Source organism: Haliotis rufescens, unplaced genomic scaffold, assembly GCF_023055435.1.
Source record: "Haliotis rufescens isolate VD_foot unplaced genomic scaffold, xgHalRufe1.0.p SCAF_28, whole genome shotgun sequence".
Taxonomy (NCBI): Eukaryota; Metazoa; Mollusca; class Gastropoda; order Lepetellida; family Haliotidae; genus Haliotis; species Haliotis rufescens.
Window position 1 is genome coordinate 1,769,926 of NW_025963979.1, and position 19,510 is coordinate 1,789,435.

At 38.2% G+C, this 19,510-nt stretch overlaps 1 protein-coding gene across 3 annotated transcripts in view; it reads right to left on the reverse strand.

Annotated features, from left to right (window-relative positions):
* Window positions 1-3,959: 3,959 nt before the first annotated feature.
* LOC124117940 (lethal(2) giant larvae protein homolog 1-like) overlaps window positions 3,960-19,510 on the reverse strand; it is a 211,738-nt gene continuing 196,187 nt past the window's right edge. For all 3 annotated transcript variants that reach the window (XM_046479958.1, XM_046479955.1, XM_046479956.1), the window contains one exon: window positions 3,960-5,144. In XM_046479958.1, coding sequence (XP_046335914.1) covers window positions 5,140-5,144 — 5 coding nt within the window. In that variant the 3' untranslated portion in view covers window positions 3,960-5,139. The remainder of the gene's footprint in view (window positions 5,145-19,510) is intronic.

The window sequence follows — 19,510 nt, forward strand, 5'->3', positions numbered from 1 at the left end:
CTAGTCTCTTCAACTCTTCCGTGTTTGTTTCATGTGATATACATTCACAATAGATAATTCATTGCCATTTGCCAGTTTTAAGAAGATTACTTGGGTATTCAAGGTTTCGTACATTTGTCTTGATATTTTTGGAGGTACAGCTGTCGTGGACAAGGGTGTTAAGTCCTCCCCCCTCCCCAGATACAAAATATTAGTAGTTTCAGTTATAGCTTTTAGATAAATACTAGCCTAAGGTAACAAGAACCCATCTCCCAGACACACAATTCAATAAGACAAAAGTTATTTCTCCATAGTTTAATAGATTTTATACGACACATTCCGTCAAACTTATCGTCCATCTCTCGCTTCCGTGGGATAAACATTTGAACGGAGGAGGCGTTGCACAGTACTTGGGAAGCACTGCCATATAATCTCAACCATATATTAGACATTCCGGAATATTCGTTTGTTTTCAAAATTTTAATCGAGAACTTGTCAAGATATTTTTCAAGCGTAGTCTGAAATGGAAGTTGCCAGGTTGAAACGAGTGCCGCAAAGCTCGAGAATTGCTTTCTAATTGGCTGATGGGAACTTCTTGTTAGTCATTTCAGTGGTCGATCAAAGTTCGCAAAAGGTCGTTCTGATGTGACCTGTAATGGGATGTCCTCAGATCTTTGTTCAGCGGCAGCGAGAACTTAGATCTGATTTTAATGAGATTGAAGAAAACCCAACCCTACTACGATCAGTAGCTATCACTAATATTCAAACTACCTGGGGCAGCTGGACCCATATATACACAGATGGATCCAAGAATCCTATCAATAACAGTACTGGTTACGAGATCCATATCCATAGCTCCGAACCCCAAGCACATTCGGTTCACCTGCCTGACCTATCAGACTTGCAAAGTGCACTTCAAGCCATCAGGGGCTGAAACTCAAACTCTAGATCAAACACAGTCAATAATATTCTATACGAATATACATAACTATCGGACCAAGGACTACAGGTGGAGCTGTGTTGGATCCCGTCTAACATAGAAATTCATGGAAATGAAAAAGCAGGTTACCGCACCAGCTTCAAATAACTATCAAAGTTTTTGCCCCTCTCCGTTTTTCTTCTCCTCTCACAAACCATATTGCTCACACTCACTAGTAATTTCTGAGATCTTCCACACTAGACTCTATTAAGTGTTATTCCTGGCAAACATGCGCGTCTTCACAGGTTGCAAGTGGTTCGATCTTTTTCAAGAAAAGCAGAGCACATTTAAGCACAGATAGATGTTCCTCTAGATTCTCATAAGACGAGACAATGTCCTTCAAAATGTGGGCAGACATCACTCCAGATGGGATTTATGAGTCACAGGCATTAAAAGGAAAACAATTTCCTATTGCAAGTCATCATCTGGTTCTGACAGAAAATGTTTCGTTAGAGACGGACAGATAATTTGTTTCCAGTCTTCCTGAACTCCTATTTTACAATCCAATTTCCCTTTTAACAGCAGCATTATTATTGGTCCACCACTGACATTCCAATCCAGGCCATCCACAAGCATACTGTAAAAATATATACATTAAGTTTATATAAATGAAGGGGGCAATTGTAACATCTAGCAAAACTGCATGGGGAATTTTGTTACGATTGCCCCGAATGAAGACGTCCATGTTTCATCCCGTGTCACAGATCTACCGCATAGTTACACAATTTCAAAATATGGCGCCATGTGACAAGTTTCTATTTAAAAAGATAAATCACACAACTAGCAACATACGTCCGGTGAAAAAAAAGTTATGATATTGAGCTTTTTACTTGCATGCATACAATTTGAATTTTGGTCACTGCTTCTTTCTGCATCATCAGGCGTCCTGGAGTTTAATAATGCAGTGCAGTCAGTCATCAAACATGTCTTTCTCAGTTTTGTGAGAATATCCACTGGCGTACAATTTTAGAACACACAGCAAAACAATAAGAAACATAAATAAGTACAAATAGCAAGGTAAAAATTATTTAATAGGCCATGCAGTTTGTTTGTTTGTGCGACACTTAGCAATATTCTAGTTATATGACGGCAGTCTGTAAATAATTGAGTCTGGACCAGACAATCAACCAAGTCAGAGAGCCTGACCACCCGATCCGTTAGTCACCTGTCCCAGTTGCGTGGATCCATGCTCATGATGTCAATCCCTGGATTGTCTGGTCCAGACTTGATTATTTACAGACCACCGTCATATAGCTGGAATATTGCCGAGTGCGGCATTAAACAACAAACAAAAACAAACTCTTACAAGCTTAGTCGCCTCTTAGGACAAGCATGGGTTGCTGAAGACCAATTCTAACCCAAATCTTCACAGGTCGCATGTTAAATATTGTTTGTTATAACCGTGGTTTGGGTCCGCAGATTCAACATTTAAAAAGAATAGTTCAAATCCTGTTTTGTATAGATGACTGTTTCACATGTAATCTCTCTCAGCCACGCTCATAGACTCCTCCACTTTGAGTTTCATGTGATTTTACTCCCAATAACTTAATTTTGCTACACGTTTTTGATTTGTGATAGTTCATTAAAGTTATGTGTGTATGTTCCATCAATAATATGTAGGTATGTCATCGATAATGCAGTTTGGTGTTTACCTAATCACCTAATCCATTTGGTCGCCTTTCACGAACAGTATAGGTTGCCTTGTACCAATTCTAACCCACAGGGCTTCATGCCATTGCATAAGCTCAGCCATGTTAAGTTTTTCAACATTTGCATCTTATAGCAGGCACCAGTTCAGTAATTTTCATCATAATGCAAAGGAATGCAGTTCATTAGGAATTTACATCCAAATGGTACCAGTCCCAACACAATCTACCGTGTGGCATCTTTTGCAATGAAGCAATTAAGTTTGTGATGATAAAGATCTAGAAGAACTGTGCGAGATGTCTAAGAGTCTGCAAATAAATGTACTTTTCAGAGTAGTTTATTTTTAATGTTTTTCAAATTTATAGTTGCATTTATTCATAACACAAAGAAAATAAAGACCAAGAGCAGGAAGAAGTGGTTTGGTGTTGAATATATTGGCTAGAGAAAACTGTCATGGAACTGCCAACCATGCCACTTTCACTTGCTGCATCTGCTCAGATATGATTCAAAAGCCGACTCACCCGTGCCGATCGAAACCATGCCCATGTATTTCCTTGTTTCTAACTATGATCCATGTTATCCTTACAGTATTCCCTCCCACACTTTTCTGCCATAAAATAATCCAACAAATTATTAAATATCCTGTCATTGATGCAATTCCATGAATTTAACATTATTCCCCACCACTCAGTATCTTGTAGAACAAGACGAATGTACCAAATAGCATTGATATCGTAACCACTTGTAATAGTCTGTAGACTGAAGTCATGTGATACCATGACCACCCATAACCTTTTTAAGTGTCCAGTTGTTCAGCTTGTTGGGGGGCGGTCGGGTAGCCTAGTGGTTAAAAAGCGTACGCTTGTCACGCCGAAGACCCGGGTTCGATCCCCGACATGGGTACAATGTGCGAAGCCCATTTCTGGTGTCCCCCGCCGTGATATTGCTGGAATATTGCTAAAAACGGCATAAAACCATACTCACTCACTCAGCTTGTTGGGCTAACAATCCAAAGGTTTGCATCTTCAAAGATTCTCACAAAAACAAACAAACTGGATGTCTGTGACAGATCGTCTTCACAAGAAGTTCTGGTACTGAATTCTCAAGGTGCTCCTTAAGTGGTACATTATAATTAGTTGCTCTTATATGATATATGTACGGCAATACCTTTGAGTATCTTAAATTGCCTCAAATATATCAAACATACAGTTTGGGACATGGGTTCAGTCATCGTCGACGCCTTTCATGAAATTTGAACAAACAGACCGTTCATTTCTGCCCATCATAATGATTGCATCCTTGCAGACTACTTCTTTCACGGTTCTGTGTAATAAAAAACCCAACATCTACCACAAACACATACAAATTTATTGCAATATTCGTTCATGATAAAAAAAAAATTGAATAAAAAAGCCTAGGTGTTACAGTTTTCCTATAGTGAAAGGCATGTACTGCTACACAACATGGTACATTCAGGTCTCAAAGCAAAGGTATGAATGCTTGTACTTGCATGAACAAAAGTGAACACAATGACATATTGTAAACAGACTAAGTGTGAATTAAGAGAATTAGAAAGACATATTAACATCCAATTGTTTCTGTAACAAAACACAGTTGAGCCAGTAAAAATTTCAAACATTACAAGGCCTCATGTGCAAGAACATTTGAGCATGTGCAAATTCAAATTCAATATTTCATTTTGACTTTAATGATAGATTAAGATTGTTACAATAGTAATAAATAATCAAGATGTCACACTAAAAATGAGTTTAAAAAGTATATTCAGTATAATGAATCATATCAAAATGCATTCAGATTAAATACATTAAAAATATTTTTGTATTATATGCTATGTGATTTATGAACAATAGGCAGTGATCTTTGTATACCATTAGTAATACATTATGTTAAAAACAAACTTCTGAAAAATCTGTCATCATTAAAACATTTAGAAATAGGCACAACTGATCACCAGGTAGCCAGGTTTACAAATTCAACCAAAGTAGTATACAGCAAAAAACATAAGTGGTTTTACAGATGATCAAAAGTCCTATCTGAATGCTGCTTGCAATCATACAACAGAATGAAAACAATTTGTTGCATTTACCTACTACGATGAGATGAGCACAAAACATTATCCCCTTCCAAAGTAAATGACAACACAATCTAAGTACCTAACATGCAAACACTACATTGCACTAACAAAGGAGCAGCATGGCTTGAAATGGTGCTTCTTTGACTGTCACAAGCAGGAGACAAACATCATACTAGACATCACAAGACGATGGGTATGCCGTATACATGATACAGCAAGAGATGACTCTTTCAAGCACTATCCTCCTGTCATGTTGTGGAAGTTTGTGGCCCGTCTTGCCTGCCTCCCTATGAATCACTATGAATCACTATGTTACTGAACAGTAACAATATCTCAATTTGTAACTGTCATTGCTCCAATCCCGGCGTCTACTTGTTTGATGACTGCTTGATCACCTGAGTCTGTTAGATTCTGGTCCACCAAATGTTTGCTCCCTTCCCTAGGCTGAAATCACACAAAATGGTTAAAATCCTAATGTGCCATAAATAGTATACATTTGGTTATGATATTTTGAAATTAAAATATCCCCCCCACCAAAGGCTCACATAGCTCACCTGGTACATAAATGAAAATGATGACTTCACGCTCAGGTCCTGAACTAATTAACACAGAGGCCAAGTTTGTTCCAATGTTTAAGAATATAAGCATGATCAAAACGCAAAGGGTAAAAAAACAAGGTCAATCTAAAAAATATCATTCACACCTGAACAATGTTAAATCACATTACTAATAACATATACCAAATTACATTTCATTTGGAAAGAAAATGAACTTAAAACATTTGGTGGGAACAACACGCACTTAAGTTCAGCTTAACTGGTCCAGTGGTTTCTTGTGAAATTATGTTTACAGACTTCATTTTGAAAGAACCAGAAAAATGTTGCATTACATGCAAAAACAGAAGCACCTCCATACCTATACGTTTTTGAACGTCCCCACACGTTCCAACCACAAACATGTATCATGAACCATTTTGACTTCACCAAAACAGGTGACAGCTAACCTCATCAATATCTATCCATATTCATAATCTTTGATCTCTGAATATCATCAAATGCTGTTCTATGCCTCAACCTACCTAAACACAAAACAGGACATAACTTTCCTGGTTTTAATGGCATTACTTCTGGTTTGGAAAGATCCACACCCAATGCAGAACAAATTTTAAACAGAAGGACCAATACTAAAAGCTACCTTATCAACAAAAACAATAACTACTTTAAATGATGTGGACATTTGACATGATCTTGACACATGGCAAGGACAGAAGAAAGTGCTTATGTATTGATCATTCTAAAATGTTTCCTATTATTATGAACTCAATGTTATGACATTGGTGACCTTGATCTTCATTGGATGTCACGGAGAACATTCTAATAAAAGTGTCATGGCACTGAAGCTCACCTTGCTCTGTAATAAATAGTTTAAAATGTCAAAGAAAATAGTCCCAATGATTTGAGCAAAATGTGATCACAAGGAGAATATACCGTATATTGCCGTCTATAAAGAAAACACGTGTTTAAGGCCTCCCCCCTGTACAAGCCTTCAAAGTTGATGCTCATTTATATACCCCGTCTGTAAAGCGAATCGGAATGAAGAATGTAACCAGCGCATACACAATTTCTACATTTGCAATAAAAAACGTGTTTGTATTTTGTAGAAAAAAATTACATTGTATCCCTTTGTATCGTATTCTGGAAAAACAAAAAGATCATAACAATTAAACTTGGTCAATACAAATTTGAAATTCTTTGGCAAGAAGAGGCTAATTCTTGATTTGTCAGCTTCACATGACACAGAGCATACTCCCAGTACCAACGATCTTATTAGTGAGGATTCTGCTTCACTTTCTTATGTGACCATAGACAATGCTATCGTAGAATTAAAACAATTGGGACAAAGTGCTGGATGTGTAAAGTGGACATTACTGATGCGTTTAACCCTCTGGATGCAAGTTGTTTTTTCTGACGCACATTTACCTGGGATCTGATAAGTGAATGTTGTGCGAGAATTGCATTCACGCGTCACTGGATCTACGGCTATAAAATTAAGCAGAGATGTAGAATATCAAATTTCCTATCTGATGGTGTAAATTTAACTGCAAATATTAAATCGGTTTGAAAAAGAGACGCTGCTAAGTGTTGTCGGAGCATTTACTCTGCTATGAAAAACAGCAAATTTCGCTGCATTTTATCGTACTGATAAAAGTACTGTGCAAAGATTTATTTTTTTTTTGGCAGTTTTACAGAAACTGTGAGCAAACAAAATACTGCATTATATCTGAATGACAAAAATATACATGTATATCAAATGGATTTATATTCTTATGAATAACATAATACATTCAATACAAAAAATACCCTGTTGTAAATTATGAAAACTGATTTTCCTCCGATGTCAAAAGACGACAGAGGTTACACGCGTACAAAGACAAGGGGGCATAACTCTGCTATACTTAGCACTAGTTTATTGTAACTCGGGTCACTTGGTAAGAATTAGCTGTGAATAAGGACAATATATTTTCGTGGTGATTTGTTCACAAGGAACTAAACTATTCCAAAAAAAATATCGAAATTGAAACTGTTTACGTTTAGGCATAAACAAACCCATAAGAAATGATAAAAATCGTACTTCATAAAAGAGGAAGTAAAAGCAAAATAGATGGCCCTATCTAACCTATAAATTAGTCCTAACATTCCAACATTCTCCTGATTGTGCAAGTGTAATTTGACTTATGTTGCACCATTAAGTAGCCTTTTCATCAAATGTTATGAATTACTAAAAAAAATGACACCATTCTATTTGACGTCATGGGCTGGTTTTATGGCATCAACGTCGGAGGAGATGACACTGGTATTTTGATTAATATTTATTTCCCCTAATTTTTGTTCATAGTATGGAAAATCTGTATGTATAAAGCGGAATTTGACGCTTAATATATAAACAATTCGACAGTTTATCGTGTATCTTAATTGGACAAGACACGCACCTGTTTTGTATCAATTTTATGAAATCCAATACCCAAAAGAATATTTCAAAACAACCAAAATTATATTCAATATTTGACATGTATTGTTCATTATTATGTGATTTTTTTTTGTCTTAATCTTGTCTCAGAATCATACAATAAAAGATGTGAAGAAAGTTCCTTAGCTATAGAACTAAATTATCAGGATAATTGTATAAGGTTCGACCAATGGGGTACATGACACGGTTCATATTTTTAATACTTTTCACAATTCTTTGAGAAATAAAATAAACAATTCAAAATCTTGTAATCACAATATTTAAAAAAGGGTGAACCCACCGATAATACAAAACGAGAGGAATAATTCGTAAATCGTTTGAGACTAACGCGCACCTAGCGTGTCGTTAGGTATTGACAATTACCCTCCAAAGAAATACGTACGTTGCACTTACATTTACATTTCATCTTGTAACACTTGTCTAAAATAAAAAATATATATCATAACGACACTATAAACTTATCAATTTTTTGTGTAAATGTTCAAACAAACTGGACATTATCAAAGGTCCATACGTTTTGTGGCCTATATCTGCGTATGATATATCGAACATTGATAAATATCCATTGTGAAATTAATTGTGTGAAAAAATGTCTTAAAGATATGCAAAATCATCATCATCATTGAAACTGTCCACAGCAGGGTACACTGATCATGTTTACTTTCTTTCAAGAAAATTACCAAATATGTACAATGTTGACGTATCACATCACAACCGGTAACCGACTTATACAAAATGGCGTGTTCACTAACAGTACGCTGGAATTTACGAGGGGACTTTCGTCGATTCAAGGATTGTATTCACATAAATGTGACATGTAAGTAATCAGAAACATTCAGGTAATCTGTGTACTGTTATTTGTTGTTATATTTTTCATTGAAGCTAAGTAAAAATAGTCAGAAATTCCGATAAATAGCGTTGTCATTGTGCATGATTTTGTATCAGTCATGGCGTCACGCACGACTGATAGTTTGACTATTTCTGTTGAATTTATCAATTCACTACAATGTTTCTATTTTTAATTCCCTAATTCTTCCTCGGATTCTCTTCCTATGCATATTCTGAAAATGTTGAGCCAACGTATGCAACGAATAGACTAATGGATAGCTCAAAATAAGAGAAAATGCGACACTATGTAAAATCTGAATTTTGCTTTGCTTACATTTCAAAGTTTTCCTAGCACAGCGTTCGTTTTCCCACCTAACTTATTTTGCTTGATTTCATCTTGGCACTTTGTATTGCTGACAAAGACCTTTTGTCATTTGATTCTAAAATGTATGAGAAATTCACGGATGTATTTACCGCAGCTGAGTTTGACATATACATGATGTTACAGGCGTCTCATAACCAGTATGCGGAAACATGATTTTGTAAACAGTATCCAATATGGCGGAAAGTTCACTTTGGCGTTCATGTTTGCGTATTTTCCAAAACATTCTAAACGATTCTAGGGTTATTGGCTACGTTTTGGAATGATCATTGGCAATTTGATAAAAAACATATCCGTGATCACTTATGTTATTTTTTAAATTCATTTCTCCCAGTAAATATCCGAAATTTAGATTTCAAAACATGCATTTGCTTCCCCTAAACTGCCAGTGGATGATATCACAGAATTTCCCATAGTGCATTTTACACGACTTCAAATGGAGGGTTGAAGAGGAGCGACATACATGTCCCTCTGGCATCCAGCGGGTTAAGCAGATTCCGCTGCACCCCGGGTACTGGCTTTTCTTTGGTTTCTGATGGTATGCAAGCTACTATTTCTATACTAGATAAGCTTTCGGGGGCAGATCAAGTCCAAAGATCTTTGATACCCTGTCACATGCCGTGTGCTGGATGTTGCAATATAACTATGGTGGGGAAAATAGTCTGCATCTGTAAGATGACTTTGTGACAATTGATCCTTCTGCTCATGAAGCTAGAAGAACTATGAATGTAATCCTAAATTTGTTTGACAACTTCCAAATTCCTCTTGCAGCTCACAAGACTGAAGACCCGTAACTTAGCTAGAATATTTAGGGATCTTTTTTTAACTCAGTCTCTATGACGGCTAGGTTATCAGAAAAATAGTTGACAAAAATAGCATCAATGTTAAGATCTTTTTCTATTTGGACTAAGTGCATAAAAAGGGAGTAGCTGTCATTGTTAGGACATTTAAACTACACTTGTCGAGTGGTTGTACCAGGCAGATCCTCCTATCTTATCTGATTCGACTTGTCAGCAACTGTTGCCAAGTTGCACCACCCTATCAGACTATCTAGGGAATGTCGGATAGAGATTCATATGTGGGGAAAACATTTCTGAACCAGTGGAATGGCATTTCGTTTTTCTATGACCAACATCTCAAGCAGCTCAGGATTTCAACCTGTATACGGATGCAGCTGGAAGTGTAGGACATGGAGGAAATTTCAGTAGAGCATGGTTTGCCCAGTCACAAGCTCTTGATGTCACAAAATTTCTAGATTCTGCACAATCAATTGCTTTCTTAGAACTTTATCCTATCGTGGAGTCGGCCATTCTCTGGGGATCCCATTAGACAAAGAAGAGAGTACTGTTTCACTGTGACAATGTAGCTACTGTGTGTATTATCAAAAAGGGTAGATCAAATTGCATGAACATTATGGACCCTGATGCGGACCCTCACATGGCAAGCAGCAACACATTACTTTATCGTGTTAGCCGAACATGTTCCAGGTGTGCAAATTTAACATTGCAGATGCACTTTCTGGTTTGCAGTTGAGGAAATTCCGAGCCCTGGCACCACGTGCAGTACTCAATCAAACGCCCTGCCCACCCAGCTCACAAGTGATTAGGACCTGAACAGACATTTGAATACCCTGGTCAGCAGCTATCAGTCAACAAACAAGAACAGCCTACTCTACAGGTTTCCAGTGCTATCTAAAGTTTATGTTAAAGTTCAGTTTGTTTACCACACTGGATGCTAGCAGTGTCCTGACACCAGTTAATGAAGCTTACCTTCAGTACCTCATTGCTCATTGCTTCCACGTCCTTAAAACATACCTAGCAGGTATCCAATTCATGTATCTGCAAGCTGGCATCAGGACAGTGTTTGATGGCGTCTCAACAGGTGCTTTGAATAGGATTCAAACCCTACTACAGGTGTTACTTAGCACTGTCAAGCAGCCGAGGGCTGGTGTGTTCGTTCGATACAATGATTTTGTGATGGAATGGATATGTCTCACAGAGTTTTTCGGATTCCTTCAATGCGGAGAATCCACATGCTCGGCAAACTTTGATCCCGATGTGAACATCACCATGATCAGTTTTGATTATAATAAGAATAAATGTACTATAACCTTTAAAGCGTTCAAAGACTGATCCCTTCCGGCGTGGTGTTTGTATTGCTCTATTGGCTACGGATACCATTACATGTCTGCCTTGTCCAGACTGTTTTTCATAAGATGCAGAGCAGTGCTGCGAACCATGATTGGTTGTTTGTCAATCGTGAATATTTACCCAAATCCAGGAATTGTGTTTTTGTCATGGGTAGGTAGTGTCCTCACACAAGCTGGTTTCAACTCTGCGCACTACTCGGGACATTTATTCCAGATTGGGACAGCTACAACGGCAGCCACAGTACACATCCAGGATCACTTCATGCAAAGTACATCAGGACTTCAGAAACTACCTTAGTCAATCACACAAGTCGATGTGTCGCTTGTAACTTGCTTGTAATTCGCTGGGGGATAGTGACTGACAGTACCAGCATGGATAGACCAATCAGGCCCGCATATTCTTAGTATGGATAGTATGTTTCAACAGTATGGTCTATTATTCATGAGTACTTATATTCTCTTCTGTACTACTTTGGGGGCTCTTGGTTGATGCACAACCTCGTTTGGGCGTCACAAGCTACTCCATGCTCAGAGCATGGAAGGCTTGGGGCCCCCAAAGAGCAATTCTAAAGCAAGGTAGAATCTGGTCAGCACAACCCAAGACCGGCATATCCCTGGGGATCATCAGACACCAGGACCGGTATATCCCTCCCGCATACTTATACACAAGTCTGGGTCCCTAAGACCCCAGGATATTCATTCCTCCTACCCGGGTCACCATGACCACATGGCTTCGCAGTAGGTAACCAAGGCAGGCCCCCATATTACGCCAAACATTTGTATGTAAATAAAAGGTTATTTTCATCTTCTTCCTTTTATGTTGTTTGTTGCCCAAAGCAGTGTTAACTTTACTACAAGGATATACCCCTTCAATTTTCCAATGAAGATGATACATCTAATAAAGTAAAGTTAGGAAGAGAAAAAGATTTGAAAAAGGAAGCTTTCGTGAAGACAGTAGAATACCTAGAACAAGTTGATGAACAGATCTTAGTTGAAAATCTCATGAAGTTTTAAGAGTTTCAAGGTGATACTGATGCCTATGGATTTACCTACAGAAACAACAACTACTAGAATATTTTAGTGACAGAGTTTTCATGATGGATATAAATAGAAAGCCAAATATTATATAGCAAAGATATTACAAGAACATTATCAAAAGCCAAGAAGTGAAGATCCTGAAAAGGAAAAGATGAGACTGTTACAAACAGCATCTAAACTAATAAAGAATGACGTCAAATCTATGAATGTCAAAACCAACACATATCCTTAACCATCTGACCATCTTACATTTCTGACATTTTGGGCAATGAAGAATATCTTCCCTCTTCATTGAAACTTCTACTACAAACCCTCTATTGGAAAGGATGTCAACTTGAAAGTGGTCTATTGGACAGGCTACTGACCAAGAAGTAAGACCACGTCTTCTCAGAGGCCCCCTGCAAATCGGCTTAGCAATACAGTTTCATCATCACTCTGCCTCTAAACATCTGTTTGACATCCTTTAAAGTTTTGATATTTTGCAGTTCTTATTCCGATGTAACGAAATTTGAATAATCTTCTGCTGTGAACCTGACAAACATAACTTCTGGCAGATGTACAATTTGTAGCTGGCAATGTCGATCATAATGTCAGGACACTGAACAGCCTTAACATATTCCATGGGATTGGCATCAAAGCAACCATAACACAAGGAACCAAACACCGACAACCTATTCCAAGAACAGAAGTTGCAGTTGATGTTTTAGCTGCAACTGGAAAGATTAGGATTAATTTCTACAAACAACCATTTGAAAAGGGATCAGAGCTGAAATACATCCAGTTTCCAGAATTTTCTACCTCTGACCCAAGATCAGTGGATTTGTTATGGAAAAATGTCTGGTTTCTTAGGCCCTCCCGACCAGGTTGGTCTGGAATGATGCAGGCAATTCACAAGGGATCATATCCTGGACAGGCATCCATAGTCTTTCTGCCCACTGTACACAAGTGACTTACAGAGCACTGTCCTAGACTTGGTGGCCTGCACACAGAAATGAGCTTCTCAGGTTGCATTGGCCATTTGATGTCAGGATCCAGACTCTTTGAGCTGCTGGACGTCATCTATGCAACCAACGCAGTAATGCACATGCCTTTCAGGAAAGGCAATGGCAAGAGCTGTCAGAGCACATATCCTTGCATATAACAGTGTGAATGCTTTGCTGGTAGCGAACGTTTTTCAAGGTTCACTAAACAAATCAGAACAGAAGTTAGGATAAGTCAAAGAGATCATGTTAGAATCAGAGGAGGAAGTGACAGGGACAGCCATATCTCTCATGTGACAAAGTGACAATGTGACAATGAAGATCTCACAGAAGTATGTACTTATTTGATGATTTGATTAGTGAAACTATTACTACTGATGAACTTAGCTCATCCGATGCCTTGTCAAGAGTTGGCGACAAATTTCAAACAATAAAGGAGTCCATGAAGAACTTGAAAAAAGCAAAGCTCTTGATGCAATACATGGAGATGGTGCATAATCTAAGGAGTTTCATTCGAGGTGCAATTACTGGCAATTGAAATCTCCATCTCAAATCCTTATCACAAATGCTCCCCTACTTTGCTGCTTCTGGGCACAATCTTTATGCAAAGTCTGTTCAGATATACCTACAGATGATGGCACAACTCCTAGAAATGCATCCAGAAGTTCACAAGATGTTTGAGGATGGTTACCATGTTGTTTACCAATATGATTGCTTCAGGAGGCCTATCCTCTGATATAGTTATTGAACAAGTCCTCATGAGAAGCTTAACAAGAGTTTGCCACTAACGTGGCTATATCCTCTGCCTCTGTTGCAGAATTTATGACATAATTAAATCTAAACAAACACTAACCTTTTTTAACCTAGGTGGAACTTGTAAAAACCTAAACTTGTTTGGAACCTAGGTCTATCTTGATGCCATGGAAACTTAAAAAATAAATAAAAATTTCTAAAATTTCTAAATAGCAAAAGGCACCAGTTCAGCATGTACTTGACAGACCTGCAAAGTTTGATGAAAAAATATTGAATGGTTTCTGAGTTATGCTCCGGAAACGAAACGTGACAGACGGACGGAGCCCGTTTCTATATCCCCCGCCAACTTTGTTGGGCGGGGGATAAAAACAAATGGTGGACTAACAAGAGGAACTGGAATGAACGAGACACAACGTGCCTGCCTGAGTTGACTCGGGTTGAAAACAGAAGTAGTGAACAGCATACAGATACGACCATGGCAAGGATTCACAGAGAAATACATTAGATGTGAGAAAACTGGCAGGATACCTGGCTGATCGAGACCCTTTTTACAAAGAACTTGTCCTCAGAAATATTGACAATGGTATCATAGCTAATAACTCAGTTAATGCAGATGAAGAAAGAGTGGAAATCTGATCACCACTGCTGTGTAATGTGAGTTTGTGCTGTCACAGTATGTGGTAAAGTGGACTCTCTTGAACAGGGTAAACAGAAGTTGTATCACGATGTATATGGTGAAGTGAGCATGCTGTTTCACAAAATTTTCCTAGAATTAATGTTAACTATTTTTGAATGAAAATGAGACAAAATTAAACAAACAATTCACAAGTCCAGATATACAATGACCACTTTTGTTTATAACCATGTAGTGTAACTACAGGATTAACTTGCATAATTCAGAACGTTGAGTTGTTGATATGCTATTTCTAATGACGTGAAGATGTGTGTCTGTGGCAAAAATAATTAATGAGAGCCAATGATTACTCCTCGGTTTAATAGAATCCATGGTATCACAAAGGGGGGTAAATGAAATTATGGGAGATCCTGGCATCCTTAAGGTATGCTCCTATAATGTTTGAATGGTGGGTCTTCCCCACACAATCTTTAACCTTAAACATTAGTGAGTGAGTGAGTGAGTTGGATTTAAAGCCGCTTTTAACAGTATTACAGTTATATCGCGGCGTGTCAGCTTAATGTGGGAGGAAAGCCCGAAGTTTACCACTTCGGTGAAACCCACGAGCACGGGTATCCTTAAACATTAGGCATCCCAACAGGTCCCCCTAGAACTGTGTTTAATTTCAAACACTGCTTAAACATTTAACCACTTCATGTATAAAGCTACAATATTCTTAAAAAAGGCATTTATGTAAAATTGGTAAAACAAGAGTTTGCCACTAACGTGGCTATATCCCCCGCCCCTGTTGCAGAATTTATGACATAATTAAATCTCAACAAACCCTAACCTGAAGAAACAAAATAAAATGCTGCAAAACACAATTTCTATGAAGTTCAAGAAAAAAATGAAACCTTCTCCACAAAAATGATGGAAGTAAAATCTGACAAAACCAGTTACTACATTTACTACTGAATTCATTAGGGTGGGAGAAAGAAAAAACAGTACAAGTCACATTTTGACTGGTAATAATATCTACATGGAATATTTGTTAAGAAACATAAATGGTATTAGTTTGCGATATGTGACTATGGTCATTACCAGTTCAAACCCAAGATATTGCTTTGGACATAGTAGATTAAATGCAAAATATTAACATACAAAGAAATAATGATAGTCACTTCAATATACTACACCTATTCCGTCACACCCCACACAAGATAATGGTCAGTGTATGGAACTGGAAAGACTCCTGTTGAGATGGTCTCATTACAGAAGATCAAGTCTAGTGTACCCCCAAGGATGTGGGTTGGTTTGCTGATATACTGTGCGAATGTAAACTGCTCCATGAGGTTGGATAGTGCATTGTTGTCACGGACAGACTGGTCCATATTGAAGTCGCCAGTGATAACAATCCTATACTATTTGAGAAGCAGCTGCTCCAGCAGAGTTCGCAAGTGAAAGTTCTCCTAGATGATGATGGTGCCCTATAGATGACAACAACCAAGAGAGTAATACTGGCCTCAATGTAGCATCCGAGAGCCACTACAGCAGGAGGTATCTGTAGTTCTGTTTGCCTCTCTGTACTGAAGGGCATCTTTGATTACACAAGCTTCGAGAACCACGTTTATTGCAACTTCAACCTTATAGATAGCTAAACCTTTTCCAAAGGCAGCTCCTCCACAAGGAAATGTACCTAATTTCATACATCTACAGTAATTGCTTCTCGATTTAAACAAACTTATATGACTGATCAAAGTCTCAAAAATACTATTGGCCATAACGGAAATATACTTGATAAGACAACACTGAATATCACATGGGCCTCTTCAGTGACACATGAAACTTCCAGTTTCTAAACACACATGCCTGATTTTGTAAAACAAGCATGCACGTCTCTAGCTACTTGAAGTTTACATGCAATTCTGGGGTGATGACCTTGACCTACAACAATGACTTAACTACCAGAAAAATGTGTAAAATTTCTATAGCACAAGTGTAAACAGTCTGAAAATGGGATTGATCTTGACATATGGAAAGTGCTGAACAAAGTGTTTACAATGTATTGGCTCCATTGAAAATTGGAAGGCTCAAAGGAGCCCATGGGTCCCGTAGAAGAGACCGATTGTCCTGAGGAGGGTTTTGAACCTCACTATCCACTTCGTCCTTAAGGCGACATTTTTTTTATTTGTTGGTTTACGGATGCGCCGCTCTTTCAAAGTCCAAATGTTAAATAAAAATAAAAATGAAAATTACCCTTTTTTTTATTACCGCCGATCTTTTCGACAAAAAGTTCAAACAAAAAAAAGATTTCTTTTCCTCGTCGAGCGTAAAGCAAAGGGAAGTCACTCTGATATTTCTTGCTGGGATCCTTCTCTAATACCATCAAAGCTTGTCAATGCAAAGCGCAGTGGTGACCAGTTTAACTATTTCAACACTGTTGGCCGTTCAAAGCCACAAGTCACACCGCACGGTAAACCGTCCAAGCCACGTCAAAATAGTTTATAATTATATTAACCTACTTGTCATATCATTCATTTATTAAATCTATCACATTTCACAATGTCTGAAATACGTATTCCATTTGATTTTATCATTATTTTATCTATTGATTAAAAATATATTCACTTGACACTATTTCCCGCAATGTTATTGAAAATAAAATTCTCGGACACACTTCGACAACGGGTCCTCACGGGCTGAAACGTCTTTATTTACAAAGTAATAAAATCATCAAAAATGTATCTATAAAAGTTGCCAAACTGACATCTTAGTTATTATTTCCAAATTTTCGTGCGATCGCATATCGTAAGTCAAATGACATCTCGGCTTTCGTCGCCTGGATTTCTCGGCTCGGACACGATGTCTTAATGCCAAAATATATGCATAAGAAATCTTTGTCACAGCTCGTAACCTAGCTCTATGCATCCATAAAGTTCCATATTTTTAATATAGATCGCGATTTCATGCTAAAACGTTCAGAATAACATGATTTAACCCAAACCTTTCGCCAAAGTCTGAAAATTATCGTTGCTGTAATTTGATTAGCTGCCTTAGGTCACGTGCTTAAATTTGACCAATCACGAACCTTGTAGCAGATTTTGTCGGTGAAACAATATAAGTTTTTTTTAATGTATACTGACATGGCAGAACGTATGTGTTATTCATACGAAGCTTTGAAAACCGAGGTATTTCCTCATGTCAGTGGGCGGACAGCCACTATCATCGGGAAATGGGTGACGACAGATATTATTTGTAATTCTTTTTAAAATAATGTTCCAACAACGTAAACAAATGAAAATTAAAAAGAAATAGGTAAGTGGATTTTATGAATTCTTATATTTGCCGAAAAAATCGTTAGATTTGCGCTAAATTTGGACGTTATGAATGTTTTAAATAAATAATAATGTAAGATAAAACAAACTTTATTTAGTTGTTCATGAATTATTTAAATAATGAAATACACATAACTTTCATATTTATAAACAATAGGATTAATTAGACCTTTCAAATAGTGTACGGCCAAACACGTAGTAGCAAAGATGTTAATTTCAGCAGATAATTCCTTGATAAATGTTGGTTTCATCTATCACACAACAGTCTCTGGGAACTTGGTGTCAAAGCAGTAATCTTGCCAGGGATATAATAAAATGTTCTTGAAAAATTGAGTTATTTTACTTTTATGACCCGAGGATATTTTTTTTCATACCTACCTAACTTTTTAGGACAAAATTCAGGTAAAAAAAATGTGAGAGGCTTTTTTTTTTCTTTTTTTTTAATTGGCCTGCCTCACTTTTGAAATGAGTTTGAAATCCGTAAACCAAGAAATAAAAAAAGTGTCGCCTAAAAGGGATTACCCCGAGAGGAGTGAAAGTCTCTAAGATCGCAGGGCAGGGACGAACTGTGGATAGTTCTGATCCTTCTGACAATGGTTGTTGGTACAGTTTAGCTTTGAACTGATCGTCCTAGGTACAATGTTGGAGAACACCATGGCGACGAAAAGCGGTCATGGAACCAGAATGGTGGGAGAGAAGGTCCTGGAATTGTGTTTATCTTGCATAAGGAGAACCACTCCACGAACGAAGGCGTCCTCTTGAGAGTGAGAGCTGAGAGAGAGGCGGAGAGCACATCCATTGCCAACAAAATCATAGAGACAAGTGGTAGTGTAGAGTGGCATCCAAGTGCCACAACCACAATGGATGAAAACGGACACTTCTGTGAAAGTGTGGCAACGTCGCTGTCATTCCATGAGTGCCAGTTTCCTTGAAGACGAGAGCCAGGTACATGGAGTCAATCACATAAACAACAGAATCCAGGTTAGAGATAGATGTCCAATAATACTGGTCTGGGAGGGAGCGTAATATCAGCTGGCTGATGGTACCACAAAGCCTGTGAGTCGATCAGCAGCCAAAGTAGCTGATGTAGGTGTAACTTGTCAACAATCCAATTCATGATTCATGGTCTGTGGGTTCAAAGCTGTCAACTGAGGTGGATGGTGACGATTGAGGGTAGAGAGCACCAGGTGGGTGTGAACTGTCAGCTGGTACATCCGGTGGAGTAGGGTCGGCAGACCGAAACACCACACCCAGGAGGGGCCGATTGGGAGGTGACCGGAATGGGAGCCGAACCTGAAGTCTGGGAGGTCAACGAGATACCCAACGTTGGAGCAGACTGAAGGAGTCGAACGAAGATTCCATACCCTGCTGTTGATCGTGATGATCCAAACTTGTGGGCAAGATGCCTGCACAAGATTACGGAGGAGCCGACCTGGTAGGAATGCGATCTCTGAACTGTTTGAGAGTGGTTTCGGGAATGGCGTTGATGTCCCTGATCCTTAGGTTTAGAAGAGGGTTGAGGGTTGTCATCATACAAGATACGATCTGTGGGAGGATGGCGTGGAGAGTGAGTGAGTATGGTTTTACGCCACTTTGGGCAATATTCCAGCAATATCATGGTAGGGTACACCAGAAATAGGCTTCACATAAGTGGAGAGTGGTGGGTACGGGTATCCAGGTCCCTGGTAATATAGGCATCCCATCC